The sequence below is a fragment of the Chroicocephalus ridibundus genome, chromosome 4 (genome assembly GCF_963924245.1).
Source record: "Chroicocephalus ridibundus chromosome 4, bChrRid1.1, whole genome shotgun sequence".
NCBI lineage: Eukaryota > Metazoa > Chordata > Aves > Charadriiformes > Laridae > Chroicocephalus > Chroicocephalus ridibundus.
The window spans coordinates 74620543-74645963 of record NC_086287.1 but is presented as its reverse complement, the minus strand read 5'-3'; the positions used below and the strand labels follow the sequence as shown (position 1 = coordinate 74645963).

The 25421-nt window shown below is 57.6% G+C and overlaps 1 protein-coding gene across 1 annotated transcript in view; it reads left to right on the top strand.

Moving 5' to 3' along the window:
• The window catches only part of CFDP1 (craniofacial development protein 1), a 71429-nt gene extending 53276 nt beyond the window's left edge, over positions 1-18153 (top strand). Inside the window, exons 6-7 of the mRNA XM_063334194.1 lie at positions 10829-10987; positions 17377-18153. Of these exons, the coding sequence (XP_063190264.1) occupies positions 10829-10987; positions 17377-17467 (250 nt within the window). The 3' untranslated portion in view covers positions 17468-18153. The remainder of the gene's footprint in view (positions 1-10828; positions 10988-17376) is intronic.
• The last annotated feature ends 7268 nt before the right edge of the window (positions 18154-25421 follow it).

Genomic DNA, 25421 nt, shown 5'->3' with positions numbered 1-25421 from the left:
CCTAATGAGCCCTTCCTGCTGATAAGGGGACCTGCAGGTCAGGGGCTCAGCCTGAGCCAGCCAGCTCCTTCAGAACTGATGTGCTGCTTGTCCTCCAAAGCCTGTGAAATGAGACTCCAGCCCATGCTTCTCAACCAGGTCCTCCGGAGAGGTGGGTGCAGAGCTGGGTGCTATGGGATGGGACCTCCTTGATGCTCCAGCTGAGCATCCCATCTCTCCCCTGCTCAGAAAACTTGCCTCTTGGCGTACATGGAGGCCCAACTCTGGTTTTATTCCTGGAATGACTATATGTATGCATGCAGTATTACTGTATGTTCACACCTGGGCTGTCCCCCAGTTTGGGGAGCGGACTGGAGAAGAAGATGGTACCACATCTGTCCTGTCCTGTTTTGGAGCAAGGCAGCCCTTAGGTCTGGTTTTCCAGCCCTGTGCTTTGGCAAGGCCTATCCAGCACGATTCATGATGTGGAGATGAGCACAGAGTGTTGGTATATCTCGGAGAGTGCACCAGAAAATAAGTCACTAACTGGGATCTCCACTGGCATCCCGTGGCGTGATGCTCTGCAAGCCCCTTCGCCACCTGCCCTGTCGGGTTTGGTGTTCATAAACTGGTACCGTGACACTTATTTCCCTCCTGAAGGTGAGGTGTGTTCTGCCGGAGTGACGCAGCATAACACAACTTGTCAAGTCGCACAGAAACTCACTGCACTGGTTTAATAAAACAGCAATAAAACAGTAGCTGGAATTCCAGCGCGTTGCCCTTTGGTGGGCCGTTGCTCGCTGCTGCTGGGAGCTGGGAGTGACATGGCTTTTTCCGCTGTGACAAATCTCTGTTCCCCACTGACTATATTTAGACACAGAGACATCCAGCATCCACTGTGCCCGTGGCAAGCTCTGCGGCTGCCTGCAGCAGTCCTCACCAAGGCAGCATCACGCAGGCATTTAGTCTGGCGCATCGGCCCTTGCCTCTCCACACTGATGGAAACCCTGTCATCTCGGCCAGGCTCCGATTGCCGGGCTGGCCGGCGTGTAGCACTCCGGCTCTCCTTGCCTCACGGTGCCTTTTATCTCCATCTGCACCTCTTCTCCGAGTAGGCCCTGGCCGTAGGAAGGCGGGCAGGTGTGTGGCAAGGGGAGGTATCACTTGCTTCTTGGGAGGTTGCACCTTCCCTTCCGTATGTGTCTGACACGTTGTTTATTTTAACAACGGTTGTGCTTTGTGCTGTGATTCTGGATTACCTCCTCAGCTCAGCAGTCGGTGTCAAAGACTTCCTACAAGTGGAAAGAAGCTGTGAGCATCACTGTTCATGTTGGGGTCTTCACCGTGAGGCTGTCCTGAAGTCGTGGGGGGGGTGGGGGGGGTGGCATGTGGTATGTCTCCTGAGGTCTTGGTGACATCGGAAACCAGAAAGGACCTGGGTTCTCCGCTTAGCTCTTCAGATTTTGCTAGCTCGCATTGCAACAGCAGCCATGGCAAAGCAACTTGGGGTTAACTGGGGTTGGCAAGTCTGAACAAAAGCCTGAAAAAAGTTAACTCACGCCGTCGGCTCGAGTTGTAATCTATAGATAATCCACATTTTCGTGTCGTTGTTCTAAGTACTTCAGGCTGGCCCCGCCGCAGCCAGACCAGCCACCTTCTGCAGGGTAATTGTACTGGGGGTATTCTCACCGGGAGCTGCCGACTGCTGCTGTCAGCGAAGCCCTGCGTGCAGTAGCAGTAAGTTTGCCTCAGTCTGTTGGCAGGATGGCAGGCAGGGTAATTGCATTTTGCCAGTGTACTTGCGTCTCTTGCTACCCCTGGATGCAGCTGCCTGCTCCGTCGTGCCCCGTGGCACCGCCAAATGGGTTTTGCCCCAGTCATGGCTCCTTTTCCAGCGTGGTTTGGTGCGTGTCGCTCTTCAGAGTGCGAGGAGCTTTATGATCCTCGCCACGAAGATAAATCACTGCTACTCCTAGAGCTTTTCAGGCAGGTTCTTTGGCTCAATCTATGTGTGATTTAGGGTATAAATGCTGAGTATCAGCAAGCGGAGCGTATGGATAGGCACCACTGAGTTGGCAGCGAGCTCGTGGGACGGCACTGCCCCGGCCAGGCAGTGGGAATCAGGTGGTCTGGTCCTCTCCATGCCCCATGTTTGCTGCCCTCCAAACAGCGTCATCACCATCCTGCCTTTTATCTTCATTTCCTCCTCGCTTGGTTGTTGGTTTGTTTTTTTTCCCCCACCTGGGATTTCAGTGTTTGTTTGTTTGGCGCCAGGGAGGCTTTCTTGTTTGTTTTTTTAAAATACCTGTTGTGACAGGCAGGGCTGAGATGGGGCTGGGCTGCTCTCCACATCCATCCGAGTGCCCGTTCGGGAAATGAGTCCAAGTGGGGAAAAGAAAAAAAGAAATGCAGTTGGGTTTGGCCCTGGGAGATTTTTCTGTCCTCGGCTGGAGATTTTTCTGTCCTTGGCTAGTTACGCAGGGTGAGGGATGGGAAGAGCTGCTCAGTTTTAGGATCTGAAGAGGAAGACCTGTTTTATCATTCTGGGGAAGGTTCCTGCAAGCTACCAGTACCGGGCACCATCGTTCTGCTGCTGCCTGCTCCATCCAGCCAGACCACCCTGACCTTGAGGAGCAGATGGCACCATGCTCCCCTTCCTGCCGTGGGCCCCTCTGCCTCCCCACCAGCGGTTTTGCTCCTCTGTCGAGGAAGATGGTCTGGTGAGGCTGGGAGTGAAGAGCAGAGCTGGGACACGGGCCACCAGCCGGGTCTCTGCATACATCCTCCTCCTGCAGCGTCTCTCACACCCATGCACGTTGTTGTTTGAAGGGAGGACAGCGGGGCGGGCGACCCATGGTACGCTGGGCAGGAATCTTCCACTTTATTAAAATGAAAGTATTTACTGGCTGCATCAGTTGCCCAGCTGTGGTTAGTTTGTATGAGAACCATTTCCTGCCGTTAAGGAAACTATTCAGCTTTACAGCAGTTCGTGGCAGGAATAGATATTACTATTTACAAAACCTTGTGCTCTTCTTCTCTCTTCTGAGCGGCAGAGTTTCTCACCTGCGTCCCTGCCATCGAAGCGCTTGGGGTGGTGAGAACAGAGCTGCCATCACCGCGCTGCAAGGAAATATCGCAGGCTTCAGTGAGGAGGGGAGCTGGGGAGGATAGGGGCTGCAGGAAGGTTGGGGCTTGATCATCACAAAAGCATAGAATGGTTTGGGTTGGAAGGGACCTTGAAGCCCACCCAGTGCCACCCCCTGCCCTGGGCAGGGACACCTCCCACCAGCCCAGGTTGCTCCAAGCCCTGTCCAGCCTGGCCTTGAACCCCTCCAGGGATGGGGCAGCCACAGCTTCTCTGGGCAACCTGGGCCAGGGGCTCACCACTCTCACAGCAAACAATTTCTGCCTCAGATCTCACCTAAATCTCCCCTCTTCCAGTTTAAAACCCTTCCACCTTGTCCCATGGCTCCCCTCCCTGCTCCAGAGTCCCTCCCCAGCTCTCCTGGAGCCCCTTTAGGGCCTGGCAGGGGCTGGAAGGTCTCCCCGGAGCCTTCTCTTCTCCAGGCTGAACCCCCCCAGCTCTCTCAGCCTGTCCTCCCAGCAGAGGGGCTCCAGCCCTCCCAGCATCTCCGGGGCCTCCTCTGGCCCCGCTCCAACAGCTCCATGTCCTTCTGCTGTTGGTGCCCCAGCGCTGGAGGCAGCACTGCAGGGGGGTCTCACAGAGCGGAGCAGAGGGGCAGAATCCCCCCCCTCACGCTGCTGCCCACGCTGATGGGGATGCAGCCCAGGCTGGTGAAGGCGGTGCTTTCAGGGCGGCGTGGCCTGAGATGCCATCTTTCTGTACTCGGTGACATTTACTTGCCAGCATCCTGTTCTGATAGTAGGACCTGACGTGCTGCTCTGCGTTACAGGCAGGCAAGCAGGGAAGTGGTTCGTGTTATAGCTTATTTTGGGGTTGGGTTCTTCTGCATGAACATTTGCAAAGCTGTCATGCTGAAATACCTGCCAGCAGATGCCTCCTGCTTGTCCTCTTATGCCAGACAGCGGAATCCCCTTCCCCACTGCAATGGTCTCATCATCTAATGCACAACAAAAACTCTCCATCCTGGCTCTGAACCTTCCTTGAGAGTGGGTTTTTTAGGTAGTAGTTGTAACCTGCCTTTTTCAATGGTAAATTTGATTTCTTTAATAATTTGAGTACAAAGAAAGACTGGGGCAGGAGATCTGGGTTCTTTCCTGCCCTCGCGAGATTTCCTTCTGATGAAATCATGTCGTCTCTGTGAGTCCAGATTTATTTCTGCAAAAAGAAAGGTTGCTCTGCGGTGCCTCATGGAGGGTCACCAGATGTTTTGGGTTATGCTAGAAGGTGATAGGGTGCCCAGTACCAAATTGTCTCTGTTCAGGGAGCTGCAGAAGCCTGTGATGAGACCAGAGAAGATGTCCTGCTCTGTTATCTTGTCTCTTCCACCACGTAGCTGCAGGGTGTGCAGGAGGCCTTGGTGGAATCAGCATCATCTAAAAAATGTGCTTCTTGCTCCAAGCCTTGCAGCAGCCACTTTGTCACAAGATCTTCATTGACAAAGTAGGTTATTAGCCACCCTGTTTAACAGGGACTTCGGGGGCTGGATTTCATTAAGGGAGGGAAAACGAGCATCTCACTCACAATTTGCGTACATCGGTGACTGTCCTCTTCAGTGCATTTGCTCACAGTATTTCCCCAAAACGTGCCACAAGAAGAGGGGTGGGGGAGTGGCGAGGTGTTAACTAAGCATCAGTCACATCCTATCTTGTGTTCAGCGTTTGCTTCTTACGAATTGAGCCCTTCTTAAAAGTACTGTTAGAAGACAGAAGTAGGACTTTCCTGCTACAGAAGTTGTTGTTACCCATAAGGAGGAGGATGATGGAAGGTGGATGGAGAAGCAGCGCAGGGTTTGCCGTCTGTACACTCCCGTAGAGCCAGCAGAAACAGAGCAGCAGAGGGTTTGTCATCCCCAAGGGAGGAGGTCCGGGTGGAGCCAGGGACGCTGCTGGCTTCTTGATCAACCCGTGAGTAGGTGTCCTTTGGGCATCCTTTGTTCATTGGAGACAGGCAACATGAGCCATCACAGCTCCTCACAGAATCACAGAATGGTAGGGTTGGAAGGGACCTCTGCAGATCATCCCGTCCAACCCCCTGCCAGAGCAGGGTCACCCACAGCAGGTGGCACAGGAACGCGTCCAGGCAGGGTTGAAGTGTCTCCAGAGATGGAGACTCCACCACCTCTCTGGGCAGCCTGTGCCAGGGCTCTGCCACCCTCACAGGAAAGAAGTTCCTCCTCATGTTGAGGTGGAACTTCCTATGCGCAAGTTTGTGCCCATTACCCCTTGTCCTGTCACTGGGCACCACTGAAAAGAGCCTGGCCCCATCCTCCTGACACCCACCCTTTAAGTGTTTATAAGCGTTGGTAAGGTCCCCCCTCAGTCATCTTTTTTCCAGACTGAAGAGACCCAAGTCCCTCAGCCTTTCTTCATCAAAGAGATGTTCCAGTCCCCTCATCATCTTGGTAGCCCTTTGCTGTCCCCTCTCCAGCAGTTCCCTGTCCTTCTTGAACCGGGGAGCCCAGAACTGGACACAGCACTCCAGATGCGGCCTCACCTCCTCCCGCAGTCTGACCCTGCTGGTCCCTGCCTGCTTCTGGCCATCAGCTTGATCTTGTTGGCCAACTGGTGCTAGTTCAGCTGCCAAATTGTCTCCATTGGTATTTCACAAAAACGGGCGGTACTTTCCCCGGTGTTACTGTTCAACAGCTGCAGCACGGGTGTTGTGAACAGGAGAGGCTGATTTGTGAAGACATCCAAGATCCGTCGTGTCAAGGGAAATATGAGGGCGAACGGGAGGAAGAGCGCGGAAGGACCAGTGCAAAGCTCTGCCTCTGGGTAGCAGTAATTATCTGTACCAGTCGAGGAAGGAAATAACTGGCTTGGCAGCAGTGGTGCAGACAAAAATCTCAGTGAATCACAGGCTCGACATGAGTCAATGCTGTCACACGGTTGTGAAAAAGGCACGCGTCACAGGAGGCCGTGTACAGAGTTGCATGCTTCGCAAAGCATCTGAAGTATTCCTCCTGCTCCTGGTGCCGGTAAAGCCACGGCTGAAGCCCTTTCTTTCCTGTTTTGGATGCTGCGTTTCGAGGAAGATGTGGGCCAATAGCAGAGAGTCCAGGGAGAGTGGTCAGAGGGATGGAAACCGTGAGGAATGAGAAAAGCTTGAAAGGACCCGGGATTGTTTAGTCTAGGAAAGAGAGAGCTGAGCCGGGTTGGGGGGGGGATATAAAAAGCTTTCAAAGACATAAAAGGCTGCTGCGAAAAGTGAGGGAGTGATCTGTTCTTAGTAACTACGAGGAAGAAGACAACAAGTCATAGGCTGAGCAAGGAAATGTAGTCATTGGGGAAAACTTAACATAAGTGAAAGGCTGATGAAGTACCGAAACCTCTAGTGCGTGTGGGGTTGGTGTCAGGAGGCCTCGGAGCCCTCATCTGTGGGTGGGTGGGAGAAGAACTGGCAGGACGCACGATGAGGCCTTCGTAGCCCCGTTTTCCTATTGCTTGATGATTATTTTCTAAAGCTTGGGATGAAGTCTGCCTCTTCGGCGGCAGGCGCGCGTTTCCCGGACGCTGCTGACCTTTGCGTTCCAGGACAGCAAGGGATTACATGTGACAGTGACACTTCATCGTTGGTGCAGCAGCAGTTCTCCGAGGTCGGGCTGCAGGCTCGCGCCGAGGTGGGAGGCAGCTTTGCTGTTAAGGACAGGAATACAGAGTGTGTTCACCTACGGTGGGTCGGCGAGGGAGCCCTTGGCTTTCTGTTTGTCCCTCTGTGTGACGGTGCCGGCTGACGCACAGGCACGGTCCTTGTCCTGACGACGCTAGAGGGGCGCAGGGGAATCCCCCCGCCAGGGCAGAGCTCACCAGCATGCTTATTTGCTGGTTCAGTGGCTGATTCGAGCCGTGCTTTTTAACCGTGGAAAGTGAGAGCGTGTCTTTGTGTCCTAAATAGGCGATTGTCCTGATTCTCATCCCCGGGATCCATTATGTCTTAGCAAATTACTTTCTCTCTTTTAAATGCCTTAGTGATTAAAGATGCCACAGCAGATACCCTTAATGAGTACAAAAAGGGTAATAATTCCTCTTGTTGGCACTGAATGCAATTAATCAGGCCCCTTTACTTGCTTTTTAAACAGATGAGGCATTTAAGGCCAAGCAAGTTTTTAATTGGACTTTAATGTCTCTCATTTACTTCATTTTGGCACAAGCGTAGGAATTCCCACCCCCAGGTTTGCTGTTGGATTTATTCAGGGTGATGAAAGGCTCAGCGCGCAGTGAAGACTCAGCAGCAGACTTGAACATGTCCTTCAGCCCGTGCCTGGCTCCATCTCGTTGCCTGGCCTGGGCTTGGTCCTGCTTCAAGGAGCATAGAATTGTCCAAAAAGGAGCAGAACCAGGTCATCCAGCCCAGGACCCACCTCCAGCATGGGGACAACACCAGATGTTAGCAGTATTTTTGGAGTAGTCGTCAACACAAGGGTACGACATAGCCTGCCCTGTTTCATTATGTTGCCTTGCCTTGAAGGGACCATTGACTTGCAAGTAGTCTTGTGGCTATCTGGAAGCCCTTGATGGAGGTCCATCAACCTAGACTCAGTAGCTTCAAACGTGGGGTGAGTTGTATCTTTTAAGGGATGTTCCTGAGATCCACAGCCAAGGGGAGATTCAGAGGCCTTGAGCCCTGTTACAGGTGGATTGTGTGCATGCAGAGGTCGTTAATTTATGCCAGCAATTCCCATGGGAGAAAAGCTGTGTGATGACCGGCCTTCACCTAGCCTGCAGCCCCCGCTCCCTGCTGTGAAGCCAGCACCGCCTCAGCTTCCACCTCTGGCCACGATCCCCCTTGCCTTTGGTTCCCTTTGCTCATGGATGTCCTCCACTGTGGTCTGGGGACAGCAGCTGCCTGTCAGTGCGTCCCAGGCTGTGTTTCGTGCAGGGACGAGTCCTGCAGCCCAGCCTGGCCCATTGGCCCTTGTCCCAACTCAGCTCTTCAGCTGAAAAGACGCCAGTCTTGACGTGCGCGAGCCTGCCTCCGAGCCTGCCTGTCGCTCTGTCTGTGGGGCAGGGATATCTCTAACAGCCAGGAGAGATCCTGAAACGGCTTCAAGGGGGTTTTCCAGGTGCGTGCCATGTCCTTTGCGGAGTCTGTAGTACAGCTGTGCGGCGGCCGTAGGCTCCCACCCACGGAAGGGTTGGTGGATGCAGGTGAGCTGTGAGTGCCCTTGGACAGGTGAGATGCCTCTTATGCCATCGGGGTTCTTTACCCCAAAACCCATTTAGGAGACACGTAGGGACAAGGGACAACACCCTCCATTTCTGCATCCCTGCTTCTCTCCCACTTCAAAGGTAGGCAGAATTGTAAGCGCAAGTGAGTCTGGAAAGTTAAGTCTATTCAGAGAAATGTGTTATTGAATAGCTTGTGTTAATTTAAACACCTTCTGCCTGCCGAGCTGGGGGCAGAGGAGCATTGCCAGCTGGATCAGCCATAGCAACTTCTCTAGATCTGTCTGAGAGCGTCTTTACTTTAAGTCAAACCCAAGGCCTCCCAGTGCAGCGTAAGGAAATGCCGGGCACAAGCATCAGGCCCTGCCTTCCAGGCAGCTGCTCGGCAAGGACTGCCACAGGGGACGCTTGCCCAATGTTGTGTTTGGGTTTGCCTTCTTGTCGTATCTCCTCTCCTCCCACTCCCTTGCGACTTGAACATGCGTCTGATACTGGGTTTGGTGGTTGTGTAAGGCTCACGTGGAGTCCTAGATAGCCAAGTGTGGGAACCGAATCTCTCCGGTTTTATCTTCCGCTGAGAACATCTTTGCGCATTTTGCCCCCTCGCAGCACTTTCCAGCTACCTGCAGATAAGGATACTCGGAGCCGTCGTGTCTTGAAAAACAAGGGAGAATCGGAGGTTGAGCGAGGATCAAGGTTTTGTTGCGTGATCATGATGTGAGGGCTGTAGCCGTCTCAATGAGATGATATTCAGGGACAAAAGAGAATAAAAGAGCATCCAGCCTGCTCTGTGTCCCTGCAGGGTGAAAAGTGTGGGCTATTGGCATGTTCTCCAGCAGTGGGCAGGGACTGAAGGAAATAAGAGGATATTCCTGCTCCTCTGGCTGGGCAGTATGAGGAAGGTCAGGCAGCTTTGTCCTGTGGCTGTGGAGCCTGCCAAGATGCCCTTAATCCAGGGTTTGTAGGCCCAATATATCAATGTCAGGAAGATGCAACCCCAAGTGGTCGTCCCAGCCGTTCTTGCATTGAGAACCTTCTGACTGAGGCTTACAAAGATGTTATTTTCTTTGATTTAGTTCCATATGAACTGCGGAATTATTTTCCTTTAGAGGCTTGCAAATTATGGAAGCATAAACCACGCTAATGATGCGATAAGGAGAGCTTTGGATGCGTTCCCAAGAACGGCCACCCCTGGGCAGAAGGTGCTTGGAGAGCACTGATGGAGAGCCGTCTGCCGCGCTCACCTGGCTGCCTTCCTTGGGGCCCCCCCCTCCCCGAATTCCTCCATCTCCCAGGAACGAGAATCATTTCCTCTCCGGCTTCTTGCGGAGGCAAAGGCCCCGCAGACCTGAAGTTATCTCTGGAATGTGTGTAAACACCGAGTTCAATGGGATGCTGTTTGCCCCTCTCTCCCGGGGGGGTTTAAGAAGGGGTTAATACGAGTTTGTTTTACGGGTTCCTGGCCCTGAGAATTGTCTTCCTCGGAGGGCAACCCGGCTGACCCGGCCCTGTGTGTGCGTTTCCCAGCACGAAGGGGAGATTCGGGGGCCCCGCCAAGCCGGTGGGATTTCGCTCCTCTAAGAACAAGGAGATGAAAGACCAAGGTGGTTCTTCCTGCTAAACTGGGACCGAGGAGATGGTGTGGGATCGCAGTGCACGTGCGCCGGGACCCAAAGTGTCGTGTGATGGTGTAACTACCAGGATTTAGGCAATCCTTGGGCAGAAGCAGATTTGCAATCGGGGGAAGGTGGGGGTTACTCCCGGTTCTGGTGCCCCCCTCTTCAAAGGCCGTTGGAACACAAGCAGGGGGACAAAGCCTTAGAAATGACGTACGGGCTGGGACAAAATGCATTTCCATGAGGGGCATAAAGAGCTCCATCTGTTTGTCAAAAAAAAAAAATAAAATTCAGATGTAAGTTCGTTATGGTGTGCAAGTACGTTACTAATGAGACCAGCCTGGGCACCAAATTACTCTTCAATTTAGAACAAGCAGCAGAAACCAGACCCTAAAGCTAGACAAAGTCAAGTTGAAAACCAGCGCGTTGATACCAACGAAATGGTTAATTCCTAGATGTGTTGTCAGCGCTGGTGACGCACTGAGGCTGGATGCCTTCCAGAAAACAACACTTTAAACCCAAGACAAAGGACTGGGCTTAGCGTGGAGGTGATCAGTGGAATGGCTTGGCCTGGTATATACAAGGGGTCAAACTGGATGATTTAATGATCTCTTTTGGCCTGAAAGCTTTCTGTTCTCTTAAGAAGATAAATGAAAAAGCCCTTTCACAAAAAAAGCGAGCACTTGAGATATGTGTGTAATGAACTCTGCTGCTTCCAGGGGAACGGCGGAGCAGGATCTGCAGGAAGCGTGACCTTGCCGCCTGCAGGCTGCCTGGAGTTGGTGGCCATCTGTTAAGTGGAGGTGGCTCGCCACCATCAAGGCCACCACTCTCACGCGTGACGTTTCTCAGCTCCGTTTTTCATTGCCAACTGACACTGTCTCCCTGCATTTAAGTAACATTTGCTTCCTTATCTCTGTCAGGGTGAAGAGGCCAAGCGGCATGAGCAGCCTCCTGGGGAAGATCGGCTCCAAAAAGCAGAAGATGAGTACACTGGAGAAATCTAAACTGGACTGGGAGAACTTCAAGGAGGAGGAGGGGATTGTGGAGGAGCTGGCGATCCATAACCGAGGGAAAGACGGGTAAGAGGGACTTTACCTAGTAATAGTCCAGCATTTCCCACCACTTCCTATACATGCAGGAACCCCATCGCTTGCTACAGAGAGAGTTCAGCAAACCTGTGGGATTTCTTGAGGATTTATTCTAGGGATACATAAAGCCAGGAGCTGCTGTGGGTATCACAGGGAGACAGGAAAGTCTGCAAGCACCTATCGCTCTCTACTACCGACCTCGTGAGTTCTTCAAGTCCAGCTCAAGTAGAGTCTGGCTGTGCTTTATTTTCTCTCCCGCTAGTGGCACAGATGCAGCGTGAACCGGTCGAATGCAGCACTCCCATGAGGAAACACAATTGCCTTTGCCCTGGTTTGTTGGTTTTTTTGTGTTTTGTTTTGTTTTTTTTTTAAATATCTCAAATTGGGAGGTATGTTTTTTTGTTCCGTTCTTCAAATGACACGTTCCAGCTGCGTCTGTCCTCCCTCCTCCTGCGTAAAGATGTATGCAAACCCAGAACAGCTGGCAAGGTGTGTTAAAGATTATGGCAGCGCTGGGCGTTGGTTGTGTGCATCAAGCGATGTTCGCTCCAATGAAGTTAATGGAAGTATCGTAAAAGTAAATGGCAATGCTGTAAATAAAACAGAAAGTTAATAACGTGCACTGCAGGGAAGGATAATAAGATCAGAAGTGGCGTTTCCCGTACAAGTGCTTTGCTAAGCTCTGGGAAAACGTAACCGGCTTAGTGGCCAGCTCATAAAACGTATTTTTATTGTAAGCTGTTCTTTTACTCTGCGGGAAAAACTCAGAGCTTCTGCATTCCACCAGATGGGATTTTATATTTCAGGTAGATATTTGGTAACTGCCGGGTTTTGTCGGTTTGGTCTTGCACCCTTCCACAACACCCCTTCTCCGTCAGATCTGCCCTGATCTGATTCTGGACGCTCACCCTTGAACAAGCACAGCAATTCAGTAGGAGTGCTGGAGGGGACGGGGCCTTCCTCCCAGATCCCTGAAACCCAAGGGGGTAAGGGATGTACATCGCGTGACAGAGCACGCGTGCAGCAGAGCATCACCACTGCTGTCTGCGGCGTGGCGAACGCTACCGTGGGAGCCCTGTACGCAAGTCTCTCCGTTGAAATGGCCCGTGCCAGGAGTCTGGAGGGAGAGCCAGGCTGCTTACCAGGCTCTGTCTGCGATGGAGGAGGAGGAGGAGGGTGAAGGTAAACTTGTCCCATGAAGGTCCATCAGGAGCTGCAGGCTGCTTTGGGAGAACCCACCTCCAGGGAATGCTCCTGTTCCTGTCTGTGGCACCCGCCTGGCTTGTCCACATGGGATGTGGAGAGTAAGTCCTGTGAGGAGCGGCTGAGGGAGCTGGGGGTGTTCAGCCTGGAGAAGAGGAGGCTGAGGGGAGACCTTCTCACTCTCTGCAACTCCCTGAAAGGAGGGGGTAGCCAGGGGGGGTCGGTCTCTTCTCCCAGGGAACAGGCGATGGGACAAGAGGAAACGGCCTCAAGTTGCACCAGGGGAGGTTAAGGATGGAGATTAGGATAAATTTTTACACGGAAAGTGTTATTAAGCGTTGGAACAGGCTGCCCAGGGAAGTGGTGGAGTCGCCGTCCCTGGAGGTATTTGAAAGCCGGGCAGACGTGGCGCTGAGCGATATGGTTTAGTGATGGCTTTTGTCAGAGTTACGCTGATGGTTGGACTTGATGATCTGAAAGGTCCCTTCCAACCTGGGCAATTCTATGATTCTAAGAATTTGCCCTACGCAGGTGTCCGGAGTGGCTGCCAAGTTGTGGTAACGGCTTTGGGCCTTCGCTCCTCTGGACGGGGCTGATGGCGGCAGTAGTACCGCCATTAAAAGCCAAACCATCTCTCACCGATTGCTGGGACGCACAGTTTCTTTCCGCAGCCATTGGAATCAGCGTGAATCGGGGTCCATCACTCTCAGCTGGACTGCACCCAGCCCAGACAGGCGGGGACAACCCCTGCGCCAGCGTTTTGTGGCATCTTTTGCTTGTTCAATCCTCGTGCGTCAGCCTTTCTTGGGCAGTGCTGTCTCCTTTCTCACCCCATACGAGCAGGACAGCTCGCTCTTCACGCCTGGCGGACCTTTCCGGAGATGCTAACGTAATGGTCCTTGAAGGCTGAAGAAGGGATCAGCACGTTGAAAAAGATGAGCAAAGCAAAACAGTGATTTTAAGAGCATCTGTAAGCTTGGACAGCTTTGGGGTTTGCTGCCGCTCGCATCCCAGGCTAGAAAATCCGCTGGGCTGTTGGCAAGTGGTTTTTGTCATTAAACAAATGAGAAATGTGACGCCCTGATAACTTCAGACAGTCCTCACAAAGCTCTGCTAGTCAGGCGTGTAACGTGAGGGGAACAACAAGTGTCTGCTCACTGCGAATTACATCCACCTCCAAGGTAAAGGGAGGGAGAAAGGAGAAGCACCGCTGGACGTGCACCCCCACTGCCTTTCTGCTTTCGGGCCCCCTGCAAGCGCCCGCCGTGTGAAGCGTCCTGCTCCGTCACAGCCTGCTCGGGGCGCGGATCACGCAGACGCAGCTGCCGCCGGCTCCGGGTTGTTTTGCCGGAGCCCGTTGTCCCTTCCGCAGCCGCCTCTTCTCCTTTAATAACGTAGGCTCTGCTCACCCTTCCGTGGGCAATCATTTACACATCTCTATAAAAACCGTAATGAGCGGTTGTTAACCCTTCAACCCAGGCAGGAGGGAGCGGGGCGCTGCCTTTATCCCTGGTGCCGACATACGTTAGAAACCTTTGGTCCCTGCCTGTCCTGCTTTGTAATTAAAAACGGCTGCCTGACGAGGAAAGCCACAACTCACTCCGGGAAGCGTCTGCCCAAGGCCGTGCGCTAGAGATGGGCCCTGCTTGTCTGGAGGAAGGCAGGAGGCGTTTCTTTTTGCTCCGAAGGGAGGGCAGGCTAAATTTCTCTTTTTTGCAGTAACCTTGCAGAAGTGGCTGTTCGCAGCCTGGAGCTCTCTGTTGCCTCCGACCTCCCCGGCCCTTCCCTGGCGGCGCCCGAGCAACGGGGCCACGGCATCTTTTTTGCTGCTGGTGCCGGTTCTCGGGCAGCTGGACGGGGATTCGCCAGCCCTGGACGGGGATTCGCGTTTCCCCAGCAGCAGGATCCGGGTTGTGTCGGATTCGACAGGAGGGGCCGAAGGAAGGAGGGAAGGCAGCTCTCCCCTTTGCTGTCGCGTCTCTCCCGTGGGCTTTATAAATGGAAATGCGGCCTCTTAATTGGGCCGCCTTTGTAGGGCAGGCCCGGTGGGGGAGCAGCCCCGCTCGGGGTGCGGGGCCAGCCCCGTGCGCTGGGTGACTGATGGCGACTGGCAGGGGTCACGGATGGAACCCTCCCCGCAGCAATTTGCAGCTGCCCTCGTTAGCAGAGACGGCCCCTTCTCCCAACAAATTTACTCTCCTCTGCATCACAGCTGCCCGGTTTCCACACGGGCTGATAATTTACGGGCAGCTATCGATTCAGGTAGCAAAGGTTATTTAGAGAAGGGCCGGACGGGTGTTTGTGCCTGCCTCGTGCACTTTGCACTGCTGTTTGGCAGCGCGGAGCCAGGCTGGCAACCGGAGAGGGAGCCGCAGGGTTTGGGGCGCAGGGTTTGGGGCTCAGGGGGAGCTTGCACCGACCCTGCAGACCCGCTGCTTCCCTGCTAGCGTCCGTCAGCCCCTCCAGCCTCCCTGTGCGTGTAGTACAAGCCGGCCGGGCTTGTTCCCCGGCTGCCTGCCCCATAAACCATGGTGCGTGCACAGGTGGTGCCCTGCGGGGTCCGCTCTGGGCCCAGCGGCGCTTTTCTGTGGCCAGCCAAGGACAACGGCACCGGGTAACACTGAGGTTCCTCCTCCATGCAGAGCCGTGAGACCGCATTCCTGGCTCGTGATCCGTATCGATCCCCCAGGAGCGAGTCCCTGCCAGCTGGAGAGGCACGGCAGCCACGGAGGAGAAGGAGGAGGAGGAGGAAGGCTCTGACCCCTTGCTGGGGTTGGAAGAAGGGAGTCACAATTTGAAGGAGCTTCAAAATCAGTGGCCTGGGTGGTTGGGGTGTTCCCAGGATAACAGCGGTCCCTCGCCTTCCCGGCCGTGGTTGCGGCTGGTGTTCCGCAGCGGAGGGGGAGGAAAACCACACGCCCAGCAATACGACACACTGTCACATACAACGTGACCCCCCCTCGACTTCCTTCCCGTGGCCTCTCCGAGCCCGGCCCCGGGCGCGGGTCACCTCCCTGCTTGCGGGGATGAAGGGAAGCGACACTCCCCTGCCCGCCTTTCCTGAGCCGGCGTGGGGAGGGGGCCTCGAGGCACAGCCCTCCCCTGACGGCCAGGGGGCCAGAAAAATACCTCCCGGCAGCCAGCGCATCGTCTGCGTTACGCCGTGCTCAGCCCCTGCCCCTCGCAGCCGGCGGAGATGAGCTGACCCAGTTGTGTCAGCGCGAGACGGGCTCGGGCTGCGATGGGAATGGGATGGCAGCAGGGATGCGCGGGGCTTTTCATCCACTCAGGGACAGAGCTGGCGGGGGGCAGGAATCACTGAAACGAATTCGGATTAGTTCATTTCCAATGATGGCTGGGTGGGCAGGAGTGTCAGGGCCATCCCTTGCAGCAAGGGCGAAGGCACCCTGGTCCTGGGAGCGTGTTCAGTGCCAGTTCGATAGTGGCATAAAGCACAGCAGAGTCTGTAGCATAGGTTCGATAACGGCATAAAGCAGAGACCTTATAGAATCATCGAATGGTTTGGGTTGGAAGGGACCTTAAAGCCCGCCCAGTGCCACCCCCTGCCCTGGGCAGGGACACCTCCCACCACACCACGTTGCTCCGAGCCCCGTCCAGCCTGGCCTTGAACCCCTCCAGGGATGGGGCAGCCACAGCTTCTCTGGGCAACCTGGGCCAGGGGCTCACCACCCTCACAGCAAACAATTTCTGCCTCAGATCTCAGCTAAATCTCCCCTCTTGCAGTGTAAACCCCTTCCCCCTCGTCCCATGGCTCCCCTCCCTGCTCCAGAGTCCCTCCCCAGCTTTCCTGGAGCCCCTTTAGGGCCTGGCAGGGGCTGGAAGGTCTCCCCGGAGCCTTCTCTTCTCCAGGCTGAAGCCCCCCAGCTCTGTCAGCCTGTCCTCCCAGCAGAGGGGCTCCAGCCCTCCCAGCATCTCCGGGGCCTCCTCTGGCCCCGCTCCAACAGCTCCGTGTCCTTCTGCTGTTGGTGCCCCAGCGCTGGAGGCAGCACTGCAGGGGGGTCTCACAGAGCGGAGCAGAGGGGCAGAATCCCCCCCTTGCCCTGCTGCCCACGCTGCTGGGGATGCAGCCCAGGCTGCGGGGGTCTTGTCACCAAAGGCGGTGCAGCCCCTCTGCCCTAGAGGGACCACGGCTGGTGGTAGGAGGAGGCTTCAACCTTGCTGTGCAGTTGGGTCTTAGGCACCTTCGTGCACGCTGCCAGCCACCCAGGAGCCTGGAAAACCCACCGAGCTCCTCTCCCCTGCAGCCTTCACTCCTGCTTTCAAGCGACTGGCTTCTCCGGTTCCCGGCAGAGAGATGCCGAACGCAACGCAACGGCTCCTGCATCTCGCACCGGTGCCGAGCGTAATGACCTTGTCATGACAGCCCGAGTGTTTGCCACCCTGGAACAAATGCAAAACAATTGTGATGATTCAATTACAGCTCCTGTTTTGAATTGCAATTTCGCTCCCTCTGTAGGTTAATTAGTAGCACAGCCCCGGGCTATCTGTGGCAAGGGTTTGCAGCAAAGTACATTAAAATTCAGCTGCATGCCATTAATGAGCGGCAGGGTGCTTTTCCAGGCGCAGGCGTGCTTACCTTCTTCCTTGCAGCGCTGAGATGGAGAAGTACCTACTCGGCGGTGGTTAGGAGCTGGTCTGGGGCTGGGAAACCCCTGGCCTCAATCCCTGAGCTGCCGCGGGCTTGCCGGGTGATGCCGTTTGCTTCCCTGCTGCTCCCTGGGCCCGTTACCAGCCTGTACGGTGGGCCGTGCCGCCGCAGTGGAGAGGTGCTTTGCTGGGCGGGGGGGTGTGGGGGCAGCATGGCCTGGGCAGCCTCAGAGCTGCTTCTCGTACCAAGGACCTGCCCTCAACCCACCCAGGCTGTTTGTGAAGGTCATTTCTCAGCCGTAAGAGAAGAGCTGGAAGGAGAAGCAGGCAGCCCATAGCTCCAGCCTAGGGACTGTGGGGACCCCAGACCTCTGCAAGTCCCCCAGGAGGCACCCAGAGCAGGTTCGGTGTCCGCAGGAGACGTTCAGTGCGGCGATCAGCTCATGGAGAGAGAGGGAGGGAGGCAGGTGATGCCTTCCCTCCCTGCGCGTCCCCTGGGGTGGGCTTTGCCCCGGGCTGGGGGCCGCTGCCGGCGCTGCTCACAGCCCCTGCCCCTTGTCTGCCCGCAGGTACATCGAGAGGAAAGCATTCCTGGAGCGCGTGGATCACAGGCAGTTCGAAATCGAACGCGACATCAGACTGAGCAGGATGAAGCCCTGATGTGCCGGGGGTGGCCGCGGGGGATCCTGCTCCCTTCTGTGCCTGAGCGCTGGCTGGGGGCCGCCAGCCACCGGACCACCGGGCACGGAAACCGTTCTCTACCCAAGACTCAGCCTGTATGTCTCAATGTACGGGTTTTTCCTTTTACTGTAATAGTTTGGGGAGGGTGTTTGTCAGTGGGCAGGGGGCTTTTTGAGGGTTAAAGGGTCCAGCAGGTGACAGAAGAGACCGACGTGATTCTGGAAGGCGGCTTTCCAAGGAGAAGAGATGGCGGCACCCATCCTTTGCCAACCGCGGGTGCTTCTGGCAGGAGGAGGAGCCCCCGAGGCTGGGAGGGTGCCAGAGCCTGGGTTAAGGCTGGGCTGGTGTATTTGGTTGAGGGAAGAGCTGCAGGAAGGTTTCGTGGCTGCTGTGTGTGCATAATCCATGGGATTCGGGGCTGGAGCCCTTCTCCCCGCTCCGCCAGCCCCGCAGCGCTCCCTGCCCCTCCGTGCTGCGCTCCTGCCCGGACAAAGCCGAACTGTCTGTACTTGTTTGTGGGGTCTGATGATGCTGGGGGGGGGGTTTAAGCAAGTCGATGAAGAAATCCTTCCTTGTTCACGCTGTCAAGAAGATGGGAGCAGCTGCAGCAGGCAGCATGGGCCAGGATCTGCGCGTTGGTGTGAATAAAGTATTCCATCCCGACACTCCTGCGTGCCGGCAGCGTGGTTTGTGCGGGACGCAGAGGGCAAAGAAATTAAGGGTCACACGCAATAACGAGTGTCTGGCTGCGACCGTGAAAATCCCTGCTCAGAGGTGGCCGGTGTCTGCCTTGATAGCAGCCCAAGGGTCAGGGCAAGTGCTTGTATCCCAGTCCCATCCCTGGGGACAGCTTTGGGATAAAATCCAGACTTGGGGGGTGATGGGGCCAGCGTAGCCCTCCCGTAGCAGCGTTGCAGGAGTGAGGAAACCCACCCAAATCCTGGCCGCATGGGGACATTCCGCAAGCAAAGCTGCCTGGGTGTGGAGCAAGCGGTCGGAGCTGGAGGCCAGCAACGCACCGTCATCTCGGCCATCCCTCCTGCTCCGGCTGGCCGAGCTCGGCACCTCCCCAGGTTTAGCCCATGCATGTCCTCGGAGCAGAGGTGCCCACCGGCCTTTCCCCACAGGATGCTCTGAGCCCGCTCCATGGGGCAGCCCGTGCCGGGGAGGGGCAGAGCAGCACCCAGCCCCATCCTTCCCACTAACAGGGCGAGCGATGCCGCCGCTGCCGCTGGCCACTTGCCCGCGGCTCTGAGCGTGGTCTCGGCTTTGGGCTCACGTGTCAGCTGCTGAGTCAGCCCTTGCTCTGCGGCCGCGTTGTGGGATCCAGGAGAACAAAACACCACGTGCTCGGGGGAGAGCTGCTGCCTTCGGCGCCCTGTTCTGTACGGAATCAGCTGTCGCGGACCTGCTCCAACCAGCCTGAAATTGGACAGAAACAAAACAACAGGGGTGACAACATGTTTTCATCTCCAAACACTTCCCAAGCCAGTTGCTGCTTTGGTTTTGGCTGTAAAAACAACCGGAGTCACCGTGCAAGGCGCCGCGGCGGGGAGGTTTCAGCTCGGGAGTGGGGCTGGCGGCAGCGGCCTCCACTGCTGGGCTGGCCCCGCGAGGGGGCTGTGGTGGTAGCCGGGCTGCTGGTCCACGTTGGGTGGTGCAGGACCATCTCCGCCTCCTCTCTCCTCCCCGCGGGCCAGGGGCTGCCCTGCTCGCAGGGTGACCCCCGGCAGGGACCCCGAGGCGAGCTGGGCTGGTTTGGCAGCAGATCCTCGCTGGTGCAGGGGCTGCAGGGCGGCCACCAGCGGGGCTGGAGGGCTGGCCCCACTGTCAGCGCCAAACGGGGGAAACCATTTGCTTTTTGCAGGGGACACTGGGGACCTTCTCTGCCCTCTGTCACCCCATGGCTGCAGGGCTGGGTCCTCGCTCGCTGGACGGAGGCGGGGAAGGGTCCCGTCACCCCCACATGGGCTGGGTGCCGGCGGCGTCTGGCTCCCCGGGGGCTGCCGACCAAAATCCATGGCACGGGCATCCCGGCTGCTGCTGGACGCTGCCTGCTGTGCCCGGCCTCCGATGCGGCTGCATTTTAGGGCTCGTTCTGCTCCAGCAGCTCGGCAGCATCCTGGGGGCGAGAAATGGAGGATGATTCTGTGCATTGTGTTATGAAGAACTGAACGGAGATGCAACAGGAAAACCTTTGGAGGTCCCGCAGGCCAGAGGCACCAAGCCCGGCCCTGCTCTTAAAAGCCTTAAAGAACTCCAGGCTGTGTGCGGAGAGACACAGCGTCGGGCTCTGGAGAGCTTGGCGGGGGGGTGGCTTTGGATTTACGTGCACGCTAACGGTGTGTTAGTGGGATCTGGCCAGCCTCCACTGGTAAATTGGGAATATCGGTGACCCCAGTGTAGGGGATCCTGCCCGCCAGCCCAGCACTGCTCGCTCTCTTTTCTCTGGGGGTTTCATTTTTTTTTTCCCCTTCCCTTCAGCTGAGCAAACGTGGAAAATTTTGAAATCTTGGAAGCAACCTGACCTGCTGGAAAAGTGCGGTTTAGCAGCGGTGGCCGAGAGGCTCGACTCCTCTCTCCGCTGGGCTCCCCGGTTCCTGGCAGCGTAGCATGCCTGGCACGGCTCGGCTCAGCTTGGCCAGGCTGGGGGACGCCGGGCTGCGGTGCCATTCCCAGCCCGACAAGCTGGGACGGGCTGGGCAGGACAGCCCAGAGGCAGCTCCAGCCTGGAGCCGGTTTCTGGCTTCCTCCGGGCGCGTGCTCCCAAGCGTCCCGCGTTTTTGCCTGGTTGGATCATGTATTCCTCGCCTCTCCTTCCTGAAGACGAGGAGTGATTTACAGGTCTCCAGAAAACACAGCTTGGCTGCTTAGGAAGGGGAAAAAAGGGGAAAAAAAAAAAAAAAAAAAAAGCCAATCCGCTTGCTATTTCCATTGCCCGACCGCCTTCCCACGAAGGGGGGTGGCCCTGACGCCTGCCACCCCTCAGCGCCCCCGCCAGCCCTGAGCTTTCTGGAAGGGGCAAAGCTCCCAGGAGACGTGTGTCCTTCTTTCGAGATGTTCCCACCTTGAGCTGTCTCCTCCGGGAAGCTCATGTGTCCTCCGAGGGTCGGGACCCACCCGAGGCATTTGCTCGGGGTAATTCTGTCCCTCCAAGGAGTCCCCATGGCCCGAGCATCACCTCGCCCCAAGGGGCTCCCCCTTCCCCGGCCACCTGAAGGGGCCCCTTGTGCGGCTGAGCCCCGAACAAGGCAGCGATTGTCTCTGCGCGCCCGGGATGGGACGGTCGGGGATTCTGCCGCGGCAGCCACGCTCCAGAGCTGCGGGAAAACCAGCTGCCGGGGTCGCCTTTATTGAGCTGTTCGTCGGGGTTTGGGGAATCCCAAATTTTATGGGGCTGTGGGAATCAACCTGCATTTAAAGCTGCTTGGGCGACAGGGATGCGGGAATAAACGTCCAGCTCCCGGCGTGGGAGGAGGTTGAGAGGTGCCTGCCCGGGGAGCATCCCATGGGACCCGCTGGGCCATCCCAAGGACCATCCCAAGGACCACGATGGATTTCGGGGCCGGCCAAGCCACCATGGGGCAAAGCGGGACGGTGTGCTGTGCCGCAGCTGGCAGGACATACAGGGAGGGAGCAGAGCGTGGGGCTGGCCCCAGGAGGCATCTCCCTTTAGCCCCGGGGGGGGTCCGGGAAGGGCCGATGCCCAGGAGGTGATGTTGGGGTGACGGCGTCCTCTTCTGTTTCCAGCCTCTCCCACCTCTTTTCCTCTCAGCAATGCCCCGTCCGGCACCGCAGCGGGGTTTAACGCCGATTAATGTGGAATAACGGGGCAGCTCGTGGGTCTCCCGCCCCATCGGAGCGCAGATCCCCACCCGGGGCGTCCTCGCGCGTGATGGCGGCTGGTTTGAGGTTCGTCCGGCGGCGGCGGCACAGCCAGCCCTTCCCGCTGCCAGCGGCGAGCCACGGCCGGGGGCGAGGATCAGCGCCAGCCCTCGCCGGGGGATGAATGGGGAGAGGAACAGAGACGCTACTGTCGGGGCAGCCCCAGGGCCGCGCTCCGCCTCCGCTCTTCTGCAGGCCAAGGGGGTGCCCCGCCATCCCGCTCTCCGGAAAGACGAGCAGTCTCCCCCGCGCCATCTCCTCTCCGTGGCTGAAAACCCACCCAGCGCCGGGGAAAGGCACGGGGATAAATCCTTGTTGTGATCCTGTTGGGTCCCGTGATATTACAAGCCGAGAGAAATGTCCTCATTATTTCCAGAATATTGAAGTCTAATAAATCCCGTCCTGCCTTACAGGATTTATTTCTCCCTTCATTGCTAGGAGACTCAGTCCCGTGTAATCCTATTGCTGCTCCAGGAGACGGGATGCGGCTTCCCGAGGGATGGTGGGCAGGAGCCGCAGCCCCGTTCGGAGCCACTGGTGTCCCCTGGGGATGGCTCCAGCCCTTCCAGCGTCCCAGTGCCACCCCCCTGTCCCGGGATGTCCCACTGTCCCGGAGCTGTGCCCCGGCGTGGGTTCACCAAATGCAACCCATCTGATGGCTGGGACGTGGCTGGGCCAACAGGACATTAATTAGCAATTAGGCAATTAACGTGGCATGGCACAGCCTGCTGCCCTGGCCCCTGCGTGCCTCCTGTGCTCCCCCATTTGGGGGACCTATTTGGCACCCATTGGACACCCCTAATTGGGGTCCTCTGACACCTTCCCATGCGGGAAAAGCCGGGAAAAGCTGGGAAAAGATAGGAAAAGCCAGGAAAAGCCAGGCCGGGCACAGACAGTCCCCCGCGGCATGGCGGCAGCCTGCCCGGTGCGGAGCCGGCCGTGCCTGGCTCGCCAGACACCGGGGACTGTCCCCAGGACAATGACGGACACATGAATATGGCTGGAAATTTCACCGAGGAAGCGTTTTCCATAGCAACCGTTGCTGGGGCAACCTGCATCCCCAGCAGCATCCATCCCGGAACACCCAGCCCGGCTGCGGGGGCCGGTGGGGCCCCTGCTGACCCCCAGCGCCAGCAGGGATGCTCCGGTGGCACCCACCCAGCTCCGAGCACCCCCAGCGCCGCAGGGCCCCCGCAACGCTCCGCTCTTCATCTTCTTTTTTTTGGCATTTCATTTTCTTAGAAGTGGGAGAAGCCGAAGGGAGACCTGTTGGTGCCTGTCCCCCGCCCCGGGCGCCGGGCTGCAGAATCGGGGGGGGGGGCTGCGGGAGCTGTTGCCAGCTCAGGGCGTGCAGCAGATGCAAACGGCGATTTTTGGCTGCGACGCACCGAAAAATGGCCGGGATCGAGCATCAGTGGCAGATGCTTTAATCTGAGCGTCGCCACAGGGAGGGGGGAAAGTACCAACGCCGGAGCTGGCGGCCCCTCGGCGCCCGCCTGAAGCCGTGCCACGGCAGCCTCAGCCCGGGGACACCCCAGGGACACCCCGGCATCCCAGGAGAGACCCCCGCCGGGCTCGGCCTCTTCGTACCCAACACACCGTGGCCTCGGTGGCAAGAGAGGGGCCAGGGAGCTCGGAGCCCGTCCCAGGGATGCCAGCAGGGTTCAGCCCCTGTGCTGTCACCGCTGTCACCGCTGCCACCAGCAAGAGGAAACCGCGGTCCTCCGGCTGCGGTTTGCGGGCGCGACCGCAGTCCCTGCTGCCGGGTATCTCCCACCCTGGGCCATGCCTCAGTTTCCCCTTCCGCCAGCGACGCGGAGGGGAACCTGCCTCCGAGCAGGGGACGGTGCGGGCAGGTTACCAACGCCGAGGGACAGTGGTGGCGGTTCCCGGGAAGCAGAATGAATCCCGCTTTTTGGGGAAGGGCACGTGTTTGCACCCCGTGGCCGCACAAAGGAGATGCCATGGCGGGGGATGGTGTGCGCGGGCAGAGGTGCGTGCCAGCACACGCCTGTGATGCTTCTGCGTGTCCCACAGGCCGCGTGGCACCCACGCGTCCCCGCAGGTCGCAACGTGCCCCATCCCGAGCCCGCAGCCCGCCTGCAGCCACCCTCCTGGCCCCAGCCCGGCTCGGCGCAGGTGCCGGCAGCACCCGAGCTGCGGGCAGGGACTGCGGCTCAGCTGGTGGCGGTGGCAAGCCCGGGCTCGCCGGCCAGCGGGGCGACTGCGGGACACGTGGCCGGGCTGTTGGAACAGGCCGGGCAGGCAGCGTGACGGCTGCCGGGGTGCGCCAGGTGTGCCGCGGTGTGCCATGGCATGCCATGGGGTGTGATGATGTGCCATGGTGTGCTGGGTGTGCTGTGCGTGCCATGGCGTGCCATGGGGTGTGATGATGTGCCATGGTGTGCCGTGGTGTGCCATGGTGCGCTGGGTGTGCCGCGGTGTGCTGGGTGTGCTATGGGGTGTGATGATGTGCCGCAGTGTGCCGCGGTGTGCCACGGTGTGTGATGTGGTGCTGTGTGTGCCGTGGTGTGCCGGGTGTGCCATGGGACACGATGATGTGCTGTGTGTGCCGTGGTGTGCCACGATGTGCCATGGTGTGCCGTGTGTGCCACGGTGTGTGATGACGTGCCGTGCGTGCCGTGGTGTACTGCGTGTGCCATGTGTGCCATGGTGTCCCACGTGTACTGTGGTGTGCCATCATGTGCCACGGTGTGCCACAGTGTGTGATGATGTGCCGTGGTGTGCCGTCATGTGTTGTGTGTGCCAGAGTGTGCCGTGTGTGCCGCGCTGTGCCGTGCGTGCCGTGTGTGCCATGGTGTGTGCAGTGGCAGGCCACGTTGTGCCATGGTGTGCCACGAGTACCGCCATGTGCCGCCATCCCGGGGCGGCAGCCGGGCCGGGGCGGGATGCTCAGCCGAGGGAAAGCAGGGAAGACCGGAGACGGGTCTGAACCCAAGGGGCTCATCCCGACACCACCCCCAGGTGGGACCGGGGTGACACCCGCCGCGTGCGCACCCCCCGCCCTGGTGTGCGCTGCCCTTGCACCCGCCATTGCAGACATCACCCCCCCCGCCTTACACACCCACCGCACTGCACCCACCCCTACCTGCCCCTTGGGCACCCCCCGACTCGTTACACCCCCTGCCTGTGACACCCCCATTACGCCCCCCTGCCCGTCCCGCACCCATCCGATGGCCACTCACCCCCGTTACACCCTCGGTGCACACCCCAGTATCTCTGCTCGGCACCAAATACACCCCGGTACCACCCCCCCTGGCACCCATTGCACACCCTTGCACGCTCGTTACCCTTCGCACACCCGTTACACAGCCTTTGCCCGTCACGCACCTGCTGCACACACCCCCCGCACACACCCCTTCACGCCCGTTACCTGTTGCACACCCGTTGCACACCCTTTGCACACCCCCATTGCATTCCCGTTACTCATTCAACACCCTTTGCGCCCCCGTGACCCTTTGTGCACCCATTACACACTCATTACCTATTGCACACTGTTACACACCCGTTACACACCCATGACCCTTTGTGCACCCATTACACACCCGTTACCTATTGCACGCCCATTACACACCCATTACACACCCATTACCTGTTGCACACCCATTACACACCCATGACCCTTTGTGCACCCATTACACACCCGTTACCTGTTGCACACCCATTACACGCCCGTTACACGCCCGTTACACGCCCGTTACATGCCCATGGCCCTTTGCACACCCGTTACACACCCTTTGCACAACCATCACGCACCTGTTACACCCATTACCCTTTGCATACCCCTTACACCCCCTTTGCACCCCCCTTACACCCCCTTTGCACCCCCGCTGCACACCCCTGACGCAACCTTTGCACCTCCATTACCCTTTCACACCCGTTACACCCCCGTTACCCATTGCACCCCCGTTACACAGCCGTTGCACCCCTGTTGCACCCTGTTACCCCTCTGTTACAGCCCCGTTACCCTTTGCAGACCTGTTACACCCCCTTTGCACAACCGTTACACCCCCCTTACCCTTTGCAC